Raw genomic sequence first — 19,796 nt, 5'->3', positions numbered from 1 at the left:
TCAAATGTTGTATTTAGTTCAGACTTAGTTATATCTAGTCAGATCTTACAAGATACACGGAGATCTGATAATATATAATTATGTCTGACACTGCATCTAGCCTAGATCTAATTATATCTGATTAGATCTAACTGGATGTAAACGGTGGTTGGCCAGATACAATGAGATCTGATCATGTCTAAATATCAGATCTAATCAGATATAAATAGATCTGCCAAGATATAATTTGATCTGATCAGATATGGTTACATCTGGTCAGATCTTAATTATTTTTTCCCGGGAGTATTCAGTTGTGTGCTCAATAGATAAATCCAATCCGCATATGAATAGAAAAATCATAAATTGATAATGTATTTCAATATTTAAATATTTTTTTACCTTCAAATTTAATATTGCGATTATTGTTAAAGTTATCATTTTTTTATTTATCGTCAGACGTAATGATAAGAACTATTGACACTAAAAAATTACTTTATACTTTATTAGTACTGAAACTCGCTAGCTTATTTATTTGTTCCATTCGCGACATGCTACAATTATAATAATTATCGTTATCAATAATTGATGTTTGAAATTTAAAAAAATATTGGAAAATTCATAAGTGTACACGTCAACCGTCCATAACTTCATTATACATTAGTAATTTTTTTCTATGACTTATATTTTCTGAATCCCCCCTTTTGGAACGAAAGTCATTGTGAAGGGGAGTGTATAAATAAAAAGCTATCCACTCCGTATTCACTCCGCAAAGTTTTTACAGAGTATCTCATTAGTTTAGCTGCAGTATTTAAATCAAACAATTATTTTGTTTTTCCGTTTTAGGAAATAAAACCAGAAAAATGTCGAAAATAATTTTATTGCTATCAATTTTCGTACTGGTTGTTATCTATCCTGTTGTATATGCATCATGTCCTGGCGGTTGGGTGAGTTATAATTATAACATACTGGAAAAAAAAATACAAGTAGACATGAATAATTTAAAAAAACTCTAAATTTAATCAATAAAAGTTTAAACTTGTAAAAGTAAGTTTCGACATTTCAACCCTTAAATTCAACACTCAATAAATTAAAGTTGATATCAAATCTCAAGCAAGACTGCGAAATATGAATATTTCATGGTCTTTACTTCAAAGTCTTTTAAGCTTTTAAATTTTACTTTTAACAATTCGCAGCTAAGTATTTTTGTTCCTGTTATTTTTAATTTCCTATCAGTACGTTAATTGAAGGTTGATAAAAAAATTTGGCATAAAATATAATTTTTCTTTTAGTGCCATCCAGCACAAGGTTATGGCTGTTGTGAAGACAATGTTTGCTCTTCATCGTTGTATCAAGGTACATGCGTGTCTGATCCGGAAATATATTAGATGCACCCTCCTGTAGGAAAATGATTATAACAATCCAGTGAAGATTTATGAATGTACACGGAAAAAAAAAATCTGAGCATCGGTTAACCCTGGCCAGGGATCAAAATCAAGATTTAAATAAGTTTTAACTTATGTAATAAACAATAAAATAAGAAATATCCGGCAAAAATATTAAAAACTACGTTTTTTTGATTATTTTGTTGATAATATCATTTAAACTAACAACCAAGTTCGACGACATTACATGTGTCTCCGTGTATTGTATCATTCAATAAAAATCTATTACTTACAAAATAAATTTTTAAGCACTTGTTTTCATTCTTAAGAGATGTTTCTACTACTATTTAGGTAACCTATATAAAGTTGCTGTTAATAAAAAAAAGATCGTTCGGTAGCCAAATATATGATTAGATCTAACCGGATGTAAACGGTGGTTGGCCAGATACAATAAGATCTGATCATGTCTAAATATCAGATCTAATCAGATATAAATAGATCTGCCAAGATATAATTTGATCTGATCAGATATGGTTACATCTGGTCAGATCTTAATCATTTTTCCCGGGAGTACTCAGTTGTGCGCTCAATAGATAAATCTAATCCGCATATGAATAGAAAAATCATTAATTGATAATTCATTTCAATATTTAAATATTTTTTTACCTTCAAATTTAAAATTGCGATTATTGTTAAAGTTATCATTTTTTTATTTATCGTCAGAAGTAATGATAAGAACTATTGACACTAAAAAATTACTTTATACTTTATTAGTACTGAAATTCGCTTGCTTATTTATTTGTTCTATTCGCGACATGCTACAATTACAATAATTATCGTTATCAATAATTGATGTTTGAAATTTAAAAAAATATTGGAAAATTCATAAGTGTTTACGTTAATCGTTCATTTAATTTTTATTAATTTCTTATTTATTATGAATTTTTCATAAACTTTTGACTTATTTATTACTTATTTCGAGTTTAATATTTTTTAATTAAAATTTTTTTCAAATATTCCGCCTTTTTGTCTTAGATGTCACTCTTTTTTTTTTCAAACCTACAATGTTACGCTAGTGCTGCTGCCAGTGGTTGATGGGGAAAACAAATAAAAATGATAATAACGGCAGTAAAAATAGAAATGATAGTTCGGTTATTCGTGAACAGGAAGGAAAATTAATCGTGCACAGCACGATACTGAATATTGACTGTCACGATATTCGTTTAGCTATTTGGAGGTTAGTGCGAGCATTGATACTTATGGTGCTGACAGCAATACGGATCGTGAATGGGACTAGAATGAATAGCAACAATAGCTCTACAGATCTCTCTATTCACGATACACAAATCATTATCTGGTCGATCGTTCCAATCACAATATTTTTTCCTCCGTGAACTATCAGTTTTAAGCTTTTTATTGATTAAAAATTAACAAATAAGATATTGAGCAGTGAGTGACAAAAGAGTTCTTGAGATGGAAAATACAAAGCTGATAAAAAAACTATTAGGTTGATTAATTACATGTATCGAGACTTATCGTATTGACAAACTTTCATACAGATCATCTCGCAGAACAGATTTTTTGGACTCAGTACTTTAGTATAATTACATTAAGTAATAAGTCAACTTAATACTCAGTTGAAATCGTTCCTTAATTATCTGTCGAACGAGTGAATTCAAGCTACCATAAATCACCGTATTTTTTTGCAAAATACTGTATTGCTACGCAAATTTGCCTTGTTTTGCGGCAATTTAGGCAATTTACCGTAAAAGTGATACAGCATTTTACATTAAATTACTGTGATTTTGCAGTAACTCCGCTAATTCACGATAAAATACCGCAATTTCACCTTACCATACTCCTGGAATTCCCACAAATTTACGGTAAATTCTGTGCTTTTGCAATAAAATACCGCAACTTATCGTGAAATTCTGCAGTTTATGGTAACTCGTCCGAACCGTAAATTATGGTAATTCACAATTTACGGTAAATACCATAATTTATCTTAATTCAGATCCACCATAACTTTTATCCCTGTATATAATAATGCCCACCTTAGCACAGTTAAAAAAGTATAGAAATGATTTAGCGTAATTACTCCATCGTAGATATTTTTAATAAAATTTAGGTTTGTTGCAAAAAAAATACTTGAAATTTCAGATTAAACTTATTCGATATCCCAATTCCTCTATGAATTTCTTTGGGATTCTATGAAATCCCATGGATTTTCCTGATTGTCAATCCTCGCTATGGATTTTATCTGATTTCCTATGGGAATCAATGTTAGTTGTCATGCATAATCGGTTCTAGGCCAGAATATCTAATCTAAAAAGATCCAATGCAAAAATATCCATGAAAGATATCCAGTGAAAAAAATATCTGTAAGTCATTAATTTTCTACATAAATGGATAATTTTTTCAATGGATATTATTGCATTGGATATTTTTCATGGATATTTTTGTGTTGGATATTTTAATGATGGATATTCTGACCGGTCACCGTATAATCCAGTTGGAAAATTACATAAAAATTCATGGTCTGTGCTCACCTTATTGGAAATATTTTCATGAGTTTCCATGGATTCCTAAGGGTTTCAATATGTTCGTATGAATTCTAATTGATTTTTCTTAAAAACTATGGGGTCCTATCTGGCGTATTTGATAGTCTTAGTGCTTATTGATTTCTTTAACCGTCTTTGATTTCTTTTTTTTTTTGTTTGGTTACATAGGTACTATTTTTCACTATGCCTCAAGATATTAATTTAAAAAATATTGACGTGAATAAATGCGTGGTACAGAACATGTATTGTGGGTGATCACGTATGAGGTACATTAGCTGAGTTGCAAAACCGAATAGAAAGATGATATATACATGTATATAAATTTATGTATATATATATATATATATATATATATATATATATACATATATATATATATATATATATATGTAAATATATATTGTGCCGTTTTGGGAAATTACCCAAGATTAATTAAAAATAAGAATAATTTTTAATTATTAAATTTTATCCAGGTTTGGCCTCGTTAGAGTGTCTATAGACCCCTGGTGGGCCGTGGTCGTCGATTATTTTATTAATTATTAATTTTAATTGTTTGTCGCGATTTAAAGTATTTTCGTTGCCGGTTTGAACTCCATATAATTATTTTTACAATAACAGGTGAATGGTAGGAAAATTGGCAGGAAATTTGAGGGAAACCCGAACTGCTGTTGAGCGCTCAGGGTTATAGGACAGGGTGGAACAGCTGCTAAGCGCTCGTCCCTGGGTGGTAATTATGTTATGGACAGGCCATGGTGTAGGTGAAATTATTGGGGTGCCAATTGGCACCCTACAATAAGGTTAAATTAATTTAGGATTAATAATAATTTAGTAATTATGGCTGGAGAGCAGAGGTTTGAGTTCCATGAGCTCTCTCGTAAGACTGACTATTTCGTCATTATAAAAATATAATAAAGCCAACAGAGTTGACAAAATTTTGACGCTGCATCTCAGGTTCCCTGTGAGAGAATCGTCGTAGCCCGGGTCTCATGCATCGTCATCTGTTTTGCCTACCCGCAAGCCACGGCGACTCTCTTATCATAACCGATTTCCGTTCCATTGTATAAAATTATTTAATTAAAAATAATTAATTTAATTTAATCAATAAAATATTACGGGTATGTAACAATATAATTATAAGAATTCATATATAGTCTTATATAACTATATGTATATTTATATATAATTATATTATTTTATATATAGTCATACATATTCATACATTCGGTCGGAAATTTTTTGTATAACCATATAAAATTTTGTATAATTAAGGTCTAAGAAATTCTATCCAATGGGAATTTCTGAGTGAATATTAAGCTGTGCGGGTGAAATCATAACATTTTTTCAAATAATTTCGATATGATTGGATACAAAAGAAGTCAATTTTGTCCCGCTATTAGTGAGTATACCGCTAATTTTTCATTTACTTTACGAACAATAATACAATTTACTACAATGCTAATAACAGAATCAATTATTTATTGATGTCTTTAATTTTCTTAAGTTTATTTAAATTCAAATAAATACAATTATCTCCCGATGTTAAGGGTGTGTTACAGCACTGTGGATAACAGCTGAGACTTCGGATCAAAAGGTCCCGGGTTCGAGTCCATGAGCCGGCGAGATTTGTTTTTCCTCATGACAATTATTGTATATATTACTTTGTTAAGTTATATATAATTATATAAAATTATATAAACTATGTAAAATTAGATCAAACCAAAACTCATATCTAATTTTATCGAAGCGTAGCGATTCAAACGTGAATCGCTGCGCGCGATTTTCCATCTCGCCGTGAATTTGACAACACCTCCTAGCTCAAATTAGGCGCATTTTTTATTATAATTTATTATTGTTCGAATATTTATATTATTTTGATAAACTATTTTAGTATGATTTGATTATGGATTCATTGATATTATTGTTTATTATGTTTATATATTTGTTTTGATAATTATTTTGAATTTATGTACTTAATCGATATTTTCATTTCAGTTAGTAGCACATGTGCGCGTATGTTATAGATAAAAATATCGACCGAAGGGAGAGTAAGTCGATGTAGTGGGGATAAAAATCAATATTTTTATCCAGCCACGTGGTGCACGAAATTAATTATTATTTTATTGTTTGAAAGAGATGGTAATGATTATGTTTATATTTATAGATAGGAAATGTTATTCAATTTAGTATTATGATATAACTCAAGTCGTGTGACAAGTTTATATGTTTTATTTTAATTGATAATTTCGGGTCCGAGGCCATGAGAGGGGATAACACGTGAGTGATTACCCTCCCTCGGAAAAATCAATGAAAGATATAGTCAGAGAGGACCGGGATTTTGTGAAGGTAGGACGTGTTGTTGTCCGTGATTATTTTTGAGTAAATTGTTCTGGCCCAGTTACCGTAATTTTGTAATATTAAATAGTTAAAGTTTGTTTAATTTGAATAATTAGTATTTTATTATCCTAAGCCAAAAGTATAGTTTGAGTATTGTTATGGCTAAATAGATCCAGAAGTAATTTTTGTCAACGCCGGTAAGTCAATTGTATTATCATTTGTTGCATCGGCTATCGCTGGTCCTTCAGTAGAGTTGATCGCGGTATTTGTTTCATAAATAATTGAACCTGAGTCATTTATATAATAAGTTGAATATATTCGGCGTCCGTCACCGCATTTGGGTGCATATGTACTAAGGCGCGTCGAGTAAATTCCTTAGAAGATTAGACAAGGATAGTAGAGTATGTAGCTCCTTGTCTTACAATAGTACTTAAAATATTATTTCTCTGGGTAAAATGTATTTTATAATTTAATGGTATGCAACCCAGTGTTGCCAAATATCTATTGAGTACCCGCGTCTTTCTCTCCCCAGAGTAAATAATATAAAATAAAGAAAAAGATTATTATTATTATTTAATAAAATTTTATTATAAAGAATTAATTATACTAATTATATTGGGTAAAAATTTGTAATTTGTAATTTGGTTTCTCCAGTGGATAATTTAATAATATTATTTGAATTGAATTGATTATTATTGTAACCATTTGTTGAGTTTATTTAAATATATTTTGAATTAAATAATTTCGTAAAAGGAACCCAGTGATAGCCAATATTTATTTGTTTGTTTCCTGGATATATTTAGTAGTAATTATTCCTTATTATTATTTTTATTCATTATATATTTGATTGGTTGTCATTCCGCTTGGTGCATACATTCTCGCTCAAGATTTTGTCCCGTAATCTCTCCCCTGATCGTTATTGGTTTTGTCCGTCTTGTAAAAACGGGCTGGCGCCCTCGTGCACTAACCCAGCCTGAGGAGCTGGTTCAGGCACACCTTTTATTTATTTATTATTTTTAGTTATAATTATTATCGTTATTTATAATTTTTTTAATACACTTGGGTGACCACATACGACTCCGGGTTTGTTTCACGTCTCCGTCGTGAAAAGAAAAACGGTTTACGTTATAATATAATGAAAATTATTTTTTTTTTTTTTTATAGCAGTTACTATACTTTAAAATATATGTCTCGATTATATTTCAGTATATTGGAATTTATAACTGGCAAATTATATTTTGAAAGTATACAATGCTCTATAATAAAATACATATTTTCTTTTATAGTTTATGTTATAAGAAAAAATATACTTTCAAGTTATATAAACATTATATTCAAACATACATACATTTTTGCCGTTTTATATAATTCTATATTTTCGTATATAAAATAAAAATATATTTTTTTTTTTTCATGCGGGTATATAATTAATTTAGTCAGTCGAGCCGTTGTTAAGTGTTATAAATAATCCAACCAGTGATAATTTTATATTGTCAAGTAAAGTCAGTTTCATTAGCCATCTAAATTTATTGTTCACGTCCATTTTATTATTGTCAAGGCGTTTTCGTCTATATAATAAATGCCAGTATAATTTTAATGATATCAAATTTACCAATTAATGAACTTTCTAAAATATTTTCCTTTATAAGTATAAGTAATTATAAGATTACTCTCTCAAATAAAGTACTGCGTATCCTAGTATGGGGATTATCTTGTCCTGTGGCTGAACTAGCTAAGCAAAGGTCGTAAGAAACCTGAAGTCTTACATATGTGTGGACCTTTACTTAATTATGGTCACAACTTAATTAATTAAATTAAGGGGACCCATTACAATCCCACGAAATATACTATTTTAAAATAAACTTTAAGAAATTTATTACTTGTAACAGGCACTCTCCGGTAGTGATGGAAGATACCACATGTGTCCCATTATTCCCTTTTAATCGTAAAATTGAAGTTTCATCGAGTAATAGTTTATAATTCATGCGATTATTAATACTTGGAAAATCACTATCGTCAATGACTCGAATGTTTAGATTTTCAGTTCTCTCGACTCTACATATTTTAACAATACCATACAGATATTCATTATTAATATAATTTTCGCTTATGCCAAAGTAATTATATCTTAGTGTATCCGTGCTGTTAAATATTTTTGCAGGATCTTGTTCTGTATCATCAATGTTGATTTCCGGATAAGAATAAGATATTAAAGAGCCAAGAGATAAACATGTTTTTTTTTTTATCTTAGTATAATTTTCACCAGTAAAATAGTCAGTTTTAGTAAATTCGTCTGCTCTATAACTTTCAAATATGTTTCCAACGGTTTCAGTTGATAATTCTTTAAAATCATTTATATTAACGATGTCTCCAGCAAATAATTCTAATAATCGCTTTTTTTTTGCATTAATACTTATTACGAGAAGTACTATGATTATAATAAATAAGAATTTTTTTTCCATTGCGTACACTTTATATAATTATTCCACTTGTTATTTTATGAAACGTATTGAGAAAAACTGAACATTCTTTTCGTTTAACAAAATTAAGTATGACCCACAAAAATAACGTTGTTGATTAGATATAAATGCCCTGGGCTAAATGCGTCGTGTACACGAACGATCAATCCTGATTTCTATTGGTTAAAGAAGCATAAAAAATTTAGTAAAGATTATAAGGGAAAAATCGAATGCGTTAATTATTATTATTATTATTATTATTATTATTATTATTATTATGATTATTATTATTCTTATTATTATCATTATTATTATTATTTTATTAATAATAGCAATATCTTAATGATAACTGTAATTTTAAGTGGAATTCACTATTTCTTATCTGCTGAAACTGAATCTTGGTTACTCCATTTTAGAGTTGTTGTAAAATTCTGTAGCCATACCATTTTGTAAAGTTCCAAATTGTGTTTTCGAGTAAGAATAAAAAAAATATATGTAGGGTTGGTGGGAGGGAGGGGGGCGGGTTAGAGTAGGTGAAACGGGGTACCCCCAAAATTTTATTAAACGAATTTCCATTTTTTAGATGTATTTCAAGAATTCCAATATCACTTTTGTAAATGTAATTCTACCAAAAACAGATTCTCTGTATAAAATCGTGCCAAGTATACGTTTAAAATTTTTTACGAATAAGAAAAGATTCTTTCTTACAAAAAAAAATAAATAAAATCGAAAAAATACCAAGTACCTCATATAACTCAAAATCATGGAAAATATTTTTATGAAATTGAAAAAAAAATTGCCATGTACTTTGTGTGCCGGTAAACTGAAAAAAAAATCATATAGGGACATACCAACTTTTTTAATACAGTCATGCATAGCCATATATGAACCATACAAGGCCATGTATGTCCATGCATAACTGTATTAAAAAGTTTGTATGGCCATCCATGCTTTATATATGAGCCATATACGATCATGCATGGCTATGTATGATTCATTTTTGACGGTAACTTTTTTAATACAGTCATGCATGGCCATACATGAACCATACAAGGCTATGTATGTCCATGCATGACTGTATTAAACAAAGTTTGTATGCCCATACATGCTCCATGTATGGCTGGATATGCTTCATATATGAGCCATATAGGCCATGCATGGCCATGTATGATTCATTTTTCACGGGGTATGAAAATATTTTCCATGATTTTGAATTATATGAGGTCCCAGTAAACACTCATTGGTTACATTGACCATTAACTGATAAAACTCTTCATCATTAAATAAACTAAAATATTCTAGTTCATTACTACCACCAGGTAAATCATGACGTGGGCCTCTTTTCTCCGTAAAAGATTTAATTTCATAATTATTGAAGTCAGTTGACCACTCAATGCTTTCTTTCCTGGGAAAAAAAATTTATATATAATTATATAAAATTTTATATAAATGCTTAGATAAAATTAGATATGAGTTTTGGTTTGATCTAATTTTATATAGTTATATATAATTTTAAATAGTTATATACAATTTGAGATAATTATATATAACTTCATAAAGTAATATACACAATAATTGTCAAGAAAAAAAAATCCCGCCGGCTTATGGATTTGGACGCGGGTCCTTCTGGTTCGAAGTCTCAGTTGTTATCCACAGGGCTATATTTAACACTTGTCATCATGAGTAAATTGTATTTATTTGAATTCTAACGAACTTAAGAAAATTAAAGACATTAATAAATGATAGATTTTGTTATTAGCATTGTAGTAAATTATATTATTGTTCATAGAGGAAAGAAACAATTAGCGATATACCCACTAATAACGGGACAATAATGAGTTCCTTTGGTAAATTAAAAAAAAATCAGAAGTTAAAATTTTTCAAACTTAACTGAAATTTTTTGAATTTTATATTTCTTTATAACTTAATTCATAATTAAAACTTCAAAATTTTTTTGGTGTCATACTGTTTCTGGTTTTGTTAATGTATTTCTAAGAAATTTGAAACTAGTTGAACTAAGTCTGGAAAATCGTTGCACAAAGCTACGGCAACTGCAGCCAAACCAAAAGCCATTTCAGGCTTAGTTGACACCAAATTTTCTCCCTGCTGCAGCACAGCTTTGGCAAATAAATTCTTACAAAAGTGAATCCCTTCTGGATGATGGTCGATACTCATAAGAACTTGTCCTTCAAAAACGGATCTCAGCTTGTTGTATGTCTCAGTCAGTTCACTGCCGCTACCTACTGTGAGCAAATTAATAGGTAGATTTATAACTCGTTGAAAAAGAAAACGCAGCTTTTTACTCGTAGATGACTGAAGAAACTTTGGAATTTTCAGCGTAAGATACTAAAAATTTCTTCGAGTGGTTGAAAATTTCGATGGGCTCTCGATGATCATTGAACGTTTTACTGGTTGACATCTTCATCTTTTAGCACTCTTTGGTTTCGACATCAGATGTGGAGTATGTCGTGTCTTGACTGGATTTGATAGTGAATAATTTTCTTCTTCAACAATCGAAAATATCGTCTGAATATTTTCCGATTGTTTCTGCTAACACATGTGTAACACTAGTCACAATGCCCTCACTCATCATTTCCTCAATCATTTTAAATTGCACACTAACATTTTTTAACTCACTCACAAAATACTTTAAACTATCATACTATATTTAAGTTAGTATATTCAAAATACGGCAGTTATTAAATTCAAGTTTAAATATAAAAATTAATATTCTAATAGTAGAAATTGAATTTAACTGTTCAAATAATTCTGTGTTCAAATCCAACAGATCTTGATTTTCGAGAGTCTTTGACGAAATTTTATTAAATCCTTCCATTTTATAATTTAAAAAGAAAACTTTTAAGTTAAAAAAATATATATAGTTTGAAAAATGTAACATGTAATCTAAAATCACGTGACCACAGATTAAAATAGCAAAATGCTGATAGTAAATGTTGATTAAGTTATCACAATGCGTGTTGCTCTACATACAAATAATCAGAAAAATATGTTTTGTTTTTTTATTACGATTGAAATTTTTTTTTGTTTACAAAAAAAATTGAAGGTTATGTCATTTATCCTGGCTTTGTTGACACCATCAACTGCATGATACGACACTGAAAAAAAAAACAATTATATATGAATTCAAAATCATGTTCAATCATGCATGATGAGGAAAGAATAGTCATGCATGAACTTTACATTTTGTATGATTCATGCAAAGGCCCTGATTAAACAAAACGATTTGTGACGATTAAAAACGATTAAAAATTAAATCATCATTAATCGTCGTTAAACGTCATAATCGTCATGAATTTTCAGATTTAATCGTCCCAAATCATCAAAAGACGATTCATTATTTTACGATTAAAAACAATTAATGACGATTAAAATTTCAAATCGTCATGAATCGTCTTTAATCTTCATTCGAAAAATTTAATCGCTTTTAATCATCAATTGACGATTTATGACAATTTAAAACGATTAAAACAGTTTTAATCGTCACAAATCGTTTTGTTTAATCAGGGGGCATGCATGCCCAAGTAAAATCTTGTTCAATCATGTATGACTATGCATAACTAGGAAAGAATCGTCGTGCATAATCCATGCAATGTCATGCATGCCCAAGCGTAACCATGAATGATCATTCTTGAGAATGTCATAATTAATTGGATGTCTCATAATTAATGAGACTTGGATGCCTTATAATTATGATTTGGACGTCTCATTCAACTCAATTCTTAAAAGAGTCTCCAAGAAGTTTTTAAAATTCTGAATGAGTCACCTAGTGAACTCAGAAAGACGTCTTTGAAAAAAGTTTTCAACGAATACTTTTTTCTGTCTTCGCAAACAAGACTTCAGTATTAATTCATTTTTCTATCTTTTCAAAGTGAACGTTTCTAAGTGGTCTTTTTTCTGAATCACTAAAGTTAGTTCTTGAGGTGCTCTTATCTCTGAAGTCTCGAAAAAGACGTCATCAGGATATTTTTTTTAAGAACTCGACCCTGACAGACCTGAATCACGGTGTCTTACGGTGAATCACCATGAACGCTCACCGTGAGAGTTCACCGTGATGTTGCGGTGGATCACAGTGAATCGACGCGAGGTCTCACCGTGATGTGGTAGATCATGGTGATTCCGCGAAAATCACTGTTGTATAAAAAAAGGCAGTACATTATGAAATCTCGATGGTGCTGCAGAAGCTTACAAAAATTCACCGTGAACCACGGTAAATCTCCATAGTTCGATTATACAACATCACCGTGATTCACTGTGAATAGACGTGAATCACCGCGATTTTACCCCGAATCACCGTGAAAGCTCACCGTGATATCACGCACACATTCCCGGTAATTTACGGTGATTCACCGTAATTTCAAGGTAATTCATGGTGATTCACTGTGTTCTAATCATATAGAATCATAGAATTTGAAAAATTTGACTGAGAGAAAATGAAACCGATTGTTGAAAAAACCTTTTTTTTTCTTTTCAAATTGAATGTAATTACTGATTATGACAAATAAAATTACTTCCGCAATAAAAAAAAGTTACTCATTTGCATTAGAATCTAAATAAAATTATAAGAATTTATGATCGTTAAATAATTCTTTGGTTAGAGTAATTAATGACTCGCTTAGTACTTATACTAATAGTACTAAGCGTGCTATCTTCAGTTAGCATACACTTTCCATACCCGATCGTTAAATAAAGAGCAAGCGCTCAGTATTCTGACTACAGGTTTAGTATAGTTAAGTGATTGATGACGAATATGTTGCATTATTGATTATTGCATCGTTAAACAGAAACAACTACTTAAGCTGTGCTTCCCTGATAAATTGAACCGTGCAGTTATAACTGTTGACTCGATTGACATCAAGTCATCATGTTCGAAATTTCAATAAACGAAGTGGTCAACGCTACTATTGTAACCATCGATAATGATTTCAAGTCAACTATGATGAAATGGTACTATCCGAATCATCCTTCGTATTTTGTATCAATAGAGTCTGATAGAAAACTAAAAGCTCTTCTGCACGAAATATAATCGTTGCTTATTTGGAACGTCGAGTCATTGGTTTTTGTTATTGGTGAAAACTGTGGAAAGGCAATTAAAGTACTGAGGATTGTGTGGGATATTGAAACTCTTGAATCATTTTACGTTTGTCGAGATCAAGATAACAAGAGTACGATGGTGTATTCACTCTGAGTGAAGCCATGGTAGGGGAAATCAAATTGACTGAAGCGTTTGCAGTGGTTACTTTCGGAGTTACGGGAGGCTATGATTACTGAAATTGTAAGCAAGCACACGTGAAAGTATTTATTTTGTTATTATTTAATTATTTATTTTTGATATGAATTTGACTTTGATATGAATTTCAAACAACTTAACCTAAATGCTTACTGCAATCTTTTTTATTTTTTATCATTATACTTATTTATTGATGGTCCGTTTAGCTAAAAAACAAAACTGCAATTACTATAAAACTGTCACATATTTTTTACAACTTTTTTTTTTACTATTATTTATAATATTTATATATTTTTATGTTTCTTGCTATTGACATACGTATAAAAAACATACTCTGACAGCCTCCCGTAGTTCATATTTTGTCTGGCGCTGCAGTCACACTCATAGCGAATACACTTAATCCCTACACTGATAGAGCGCCGGAACCCTGGAGTAGAGTTAAAAACAAAACGAATCACATTCGATAGACATTGTATAGGCAGACATTTAAAAATGGTAGGGTACTGCATTTGACTTGTCAATTTTTTTTTTTTTATTCAATGTTGAATTCTTGTTATAGATTCGGTATCGTGTCAAAGTTATCATTTTGACAAAACTCGAATTCAAGACGGTTATTCAGTAAAAGGTTATGCAAAAGAAAGTTCATTAGATGATCTGGAATCAAACAAATTCAAACCTGTACCACTCAACTAGCAAGACGGAAACTCATATTTCGTTTTTGAAAACATATTCTCAATGTTAAATGTTTCACCAGTGATGCACTACTATATTGTCGGTGAGTTTTAAAACCACTCGACTTATTTCATTCCGAATATCTTGATATTATTCCGCTATACTCAGAAGAAGGCTACACGATAGCAACAAGCTCACGTTCTATTCCCATCCTGGACCAAATTGTCGACAATATGTTTAGTCGTCAAACTCTGATATTCTCGATTATTATTCTAACTAGTATTTTTATACTTATTCTAATCAATAATAAGTTCAATTTGGTCGAAACGTTTTTCGATATGTTGTTGATGGTATTGAATATGGGAATGACGACACCCAGAGAAAATAAAATCGATAAAGCAGCAATGAATATTTTCGAAACCGGTCACATTCATTACGTCGAACGATTCGAACGTTATAAAGAATTAAGAAGAATAAAGAAAATAGCTGCTAGACTTGAATCATATAAAAGTGAATTCGATCAATTAGAGTTGATACTTAATAAACAAAAAAAGAAAAAAAAAATAAACCAAAATTTTTTGTCAACTCTGTGATTAATAATTCCTTTAATTTAACTCAAGTGAAATATTTTTTATTCAACGCAGGCCTGATTTGGACGATTTATGACGTCTGCGTTGCGAACCCTAAACGGCTGTTTACCGACCGGTGCTAAGAAGTTGAGTAAAATCAAAATAGAAGTCCTCGACTTTCCCTGGCGTTGTGAAAAGTGAGTAGTGAAATGACATTTCACCACGCGTCTTAAGATTTTTAACTGAGTTCCATCTATTAAACATCGTAAGAACTCGTTGAATGACTTAAAGTTTTTTGTCAAAATCCATGTTGAATGGCTGGTACACTAATTATGGTTACTTCAATTCATCATATAGGGAGTAGGTAATACCACGTGGTTGAGTTGTATTTATTTTGTAAATAAATATTGAAATTAATAATTAAAACATCTCAGTAAATTTTAAATTAATTAAATATGAAATCTGAATTTTAAAGCCGATGGTTTGTTGTAATTTTGTAGGCAAATTGTGTCGCTAAACAGCCACAGACTTCGCTTCGCATATTGTCATTAATCGCGTAAATCAAGTAATTGTTGAATAAAATATATTGCATAGTAGGACACTCAGATAGTCTTTATCCGGCAAGTGCAATGATTTCAGCACACGTCTCCGGGCCACGTGCATAGGCCTTCGGCCCGTGTATGTAACCCTACCACTCGTGCTGAAAACATTACCCTCGCCATAGAGACTATCTTAAAATCTTAACTACGCATTATACTATTGTTAAATTAGTATTTCAGAATCCTTGGGGACCTGTTGGAATTCATGGTTATTTACTATTCTTCGTCTATGGCCTATAATGTTGCGCACATATATTTGTTTACTATTTGACTGATTGATAAAATTTTGTCATTAAAAAATTCAAACTATTATTAAAAAAAGTTATTTTCAGAACCAACGCAGAAAATTGAATTGGAGTCTAAGTGAAATTACTCAAAAGACTTGTGAAAAGTATTAAATTACCTACAATATGCCGCAAACGGCGACCCGATAACTTGACATGCGGATAAGCGATAGAGAATTAAAAAACAAATCCTAACTTTCCAATGTATTTAAAATGGGAAAACTTCAAAATCCGATGTAAAGTACTTAAAATTAAAATGAGGAGCCGAAAATTTCAGGGAATGTTTTTCAATGTCTACAACAATGTTTCGAAGTGGGAGTAAAAACAAAAAAATAGTCGTTCTAAAAGGAGCACCCTAACATACATAAACATAGATTACATATTCTGGCAATTTTAATGTTAATGCTATTGACTTTTTATTCCGTCAACTATCGGAATTGAATTTAAATTTTTATTACTTAAGCAATAGTTTAAAGATCTTGGCATCAATTCAATAAAGTGAATTATTAAAAATAAATAAATTTAATCGACTATAAATTTTATATTAGTTAAACTATCGATAGTATATGGTATATTAACGCATTGAATGGAAATTGCTTTCGACAACGAGTGTGATTGGTTTATGAGCCGTTAGGTGAGTGTTGCCAACACACGAGTGTCGAAAGCCCTTCCTACTCAATCCGATACAATAGTTTTTGCATCGAATGGTAAGAACGAATGTATATTATTGGTACAAAAGGACACTACATTAAACTTAATCTTCTAATTAACCTAAAATAATATTCGATCGTATTATTATCGAATTTACTCCTGTATTATTTCTAATACAATAGATTATTAAATAATTATAGTAAAAATTAAATATGATTTAATTGATTTTTATAAAATATATATAATATATAATAATATAAAATTGTTTTGATCTATTTTAATATACTGACACTCAACAAAAATAACTAGAGTATCGAGTCATGGTTCACATAGTGAATTGTACATTATAATTAAATACAGTAAAATTATTTTCTATAGTCTGGGACTTTCCGCTGTCCTAACCCGAGACGGCTGTTCATTGGGTTTTCTGTTGGATCGTTTAATGACTAATAAATAGTATATCTACATGTATATATATAAAAAATGTTGATTTGTTATATTTTTCACAAACAATGTGGACAATCTTTCGCAATAGTTATTCTTTTTAGTGTCATTTTTAACCGATCAAAGACGTGCTTTTTTACCATGAGTTACAAAAATAATTTTTTTATATATATTAAGAAATGAAGTTATATATAATCTAACCTGATCGTGTTTGAGAAATGAATCCTATCAGTTACTATATGTAAATTATTATGAAATTATATTACTATAAATTACTACTATGAAATATGACTGATGAAATCCATGTATAATCCCAAATAGAGTGAATTCGCTTTGGTTTCAACTTAACGGATTTACTTAGTCATGATTTAAGATGATCAAGTCGAAATTAAGTTTCATTTGTGACTGGGGATGTGTCAATTTGATCAATGTCACAAATTGTTCATATTAATAAAGGCATAGCAGACTAGAAGATCAGAGTATAATCCAGCGATAACAAAAGTTGAGCAGCATCGACGTGGGATATGAGTTGAATCAGTAATCCCTTCCGAGAATGAGTGTCTCTATGAAATTTTTTATGCTGGCAATAGTCTACTAAAATTTTATAAAATTTTACAAAACTTTATAAATTTTGTAAAATTGTAGTAGACCATTTTCAGTATAAAATTTGAAATTTTTTGTAAAAACATTCTTTCCCGGGGCATTATTAATAAAATTATCATTATGACTATAATTAATCAGATTATAATAATAATTCACAGATATTTAAATATTTTTACTATAAAATGACTAACTATTGTACTCTTTATACAACCGTATTGCAATAATTATAAACTTAAAAACTAATAAGCATATAAATAATACATTAACTAAAACGCTGATCATATTTAATTCTTTTAATCTGAGGCGAAACATTCTCTACATCAATAATACTTTCACAGTTATTATTATCATTAACATGGTAATGTTGACTCCTATTTATTCTATTTTTTATATTTAAAACTGGTTTACGTTTAACAGATTCTATTTTAATCTTTTCTTCAGGAATTCTTACGATTATTGGTGTTCTAAAACTATTATCTTTAACAATAGACGATTCTAAATTAAAATGACTTGCAATATTTTTTTTTCGCGTATCAGTAGATTTAATATTATCGTTAATGGGTGCTAATTTAGATTTATTACAACTATTAAGACAAACTGGCTTTAACACATTATCAAAGGACTGTTGTCTTTGAATACTATTAGCAGGTTTAGAAAATTCAATCGGTATCAATAGACTTCTCAGGGGTGGTTGTAAAGCGGAAGATGAAAGTGGTGGCAATGACGGTAAAGATTGTTCATGTTGATGCTGTTTTAACTTAGATTCTGAATGTCCATTCATAATATCCATAACTTCATGCTTCAAACGAGATGGACTTTTATCAAAGATAGCCAAAAATTCTTGAGTTAATTCTTCAAGTAATTTTAATGTGATTGACGAATCGATATATGAGTACCAAGTTTTTTCTTCTCTACTCAATGGAATCTCCCAACTAGACCATTTGCTTGCAAAGTAAACGCAAAAGCATGCAACAACTTTTGGCTTATATTGGAGACACATTGTCGTAAGGTGTAAACTTTCTATCGCCATGAAGTAGGAGGTGCGTGTTAACTCTTTGTTTGCTTGGATATCTTGACAAATTTGGAGAACATAAACATGTGGATGAATAACAGTAAATTCAAAGCCTAATGTCTGAAGTAAAACATTTTCACAAAATAATATATGATTTTCTTCTTTCAAATATTCTTCAGATCTTGTTGAACCGTAATCAATTTCTCTACCTATGCAAGCATTCAATGTTTTTATAGTCCATACTAATTTTCTGGGCATGTTTTCAACTTTAGCAGCCAAAAATAATGCTACTGCAGAAATTGAATATCTATGAAACTTTTTCAGCGAATGATGTACATAAAATCTATGCATGTAAACAATCGCTGTGCATATAATTGATTGTGGCAATTTAAGTCTTTCACCAATATCGTTAATTAAATCAGCAGCCTGTTGTCTATAATTTAATTCTTTATCAGCGTCATAACCACACTTTCGACTTGGCGAGTTTTGTAATTGGTCTTTTGTGTAGTACCATTTTTCACCATTGGCAGTCATTTTATATATACTAATACAATTTTTTTTTAGCAACACTTAGTAGCAGCCACAAAAATTCGCGTCTAGAACTTAGCTTAAGCTGACCTCTACAAATTTTATTTTATTCGGACAACGCACGTGGGTTCTCGCAAGAAAAAAACCCGCACTCAATTAAAAAAAAATTAAATGGAATTACAATAAATTACTTTACGGTTAGTAACCTTAAAATTTAGTGAAATGATGTAAAATTATTTAAGTTGGAGAGTGAGACAAAATACAGGTACAAGAATTAATGAAAAATAAAAACTTTATTATTGCCAGATATATCAATAAAAATTACTTACAATTAAACGCAGTAATAGTTTCGACAATAATTAGGTTACTCCTTGGTTACAACGGTTTCCATATAATTCTTTGAACACGTGGCACAGTATTTATTTTTCACACTTAGCTATTTTTAATTATAATGCAGTATTATTGTAAGTA

At 30.1% G+C, this 19,796-nt stretch overlaps 2 protein-coding genes across 2 annotated transcripts in view; both read right to left on the bottom strand.

Moving 5' to 3' along the window:
• LOC103573417 (uncharacterized) overlaps positions 1–8,795 on the bottom strand; it is a 52,288-nt gene extending 43,493 nt beyond the window's left edge. Inside the window, exon 1 of the mRNA XM_014442957.2 lies at positions 8,137–8,795. Coding sequence (XP_014298443.1) covers positions 8,137–8,718 — 582 coding nt within the window. The 5' untranslated portion in view covers positions 8,719–8,795. The remainder of the gene's footprint in view (positions 1–8,136) is intronic.
• Positions 8,796–18,047: 9,252 nt separating this feature from the next.
• On the bottom strand, positions 18,048–19,331 carry LOC106693776 (cyclin-T2-like). Its single transcript, XM_053742021.1, has one exon. It carries the CDS (start codon positions 19,329–19,331, stop codon positions 18,048–18,050), a length of 1,284 nt encoding a protein of 427 aa, XP_053597996.1.
• Between the last annotated feature and the right edge of the window lie 465 nt (positions 19,332–19,796).

This window comes from Microplitis demolitor, chromosome 9 (assembly GCF_026212275.2).
Source record: "Microplitis demolitor isolate Queensland-Clemson2020A chromosome 9, iyMicDemo2.1a, whole genome shotgun sequence".
Taxonomy (NCBI): domain Eukaryota; kingdom Metazoa; phylum Arthropoda; class Insecta; order Hymenoptera; family Braconidae; genus Microplitis; species Microplitis demolitor.
The sequence above is the reverse complement of the archived record's forward strand: the minus strand, read 5'-3'. Positions and strand labels throughout refer to the sequence as shown.

Coding starts and splice junctions, on each gene's coding strand:
- LOC106693776 (XM_053742021.1), bottom strand. CDS start 19,331: ATGACTGCCAATGGTGAAAAATGGTACTACACAAAAGACCAATTACAA.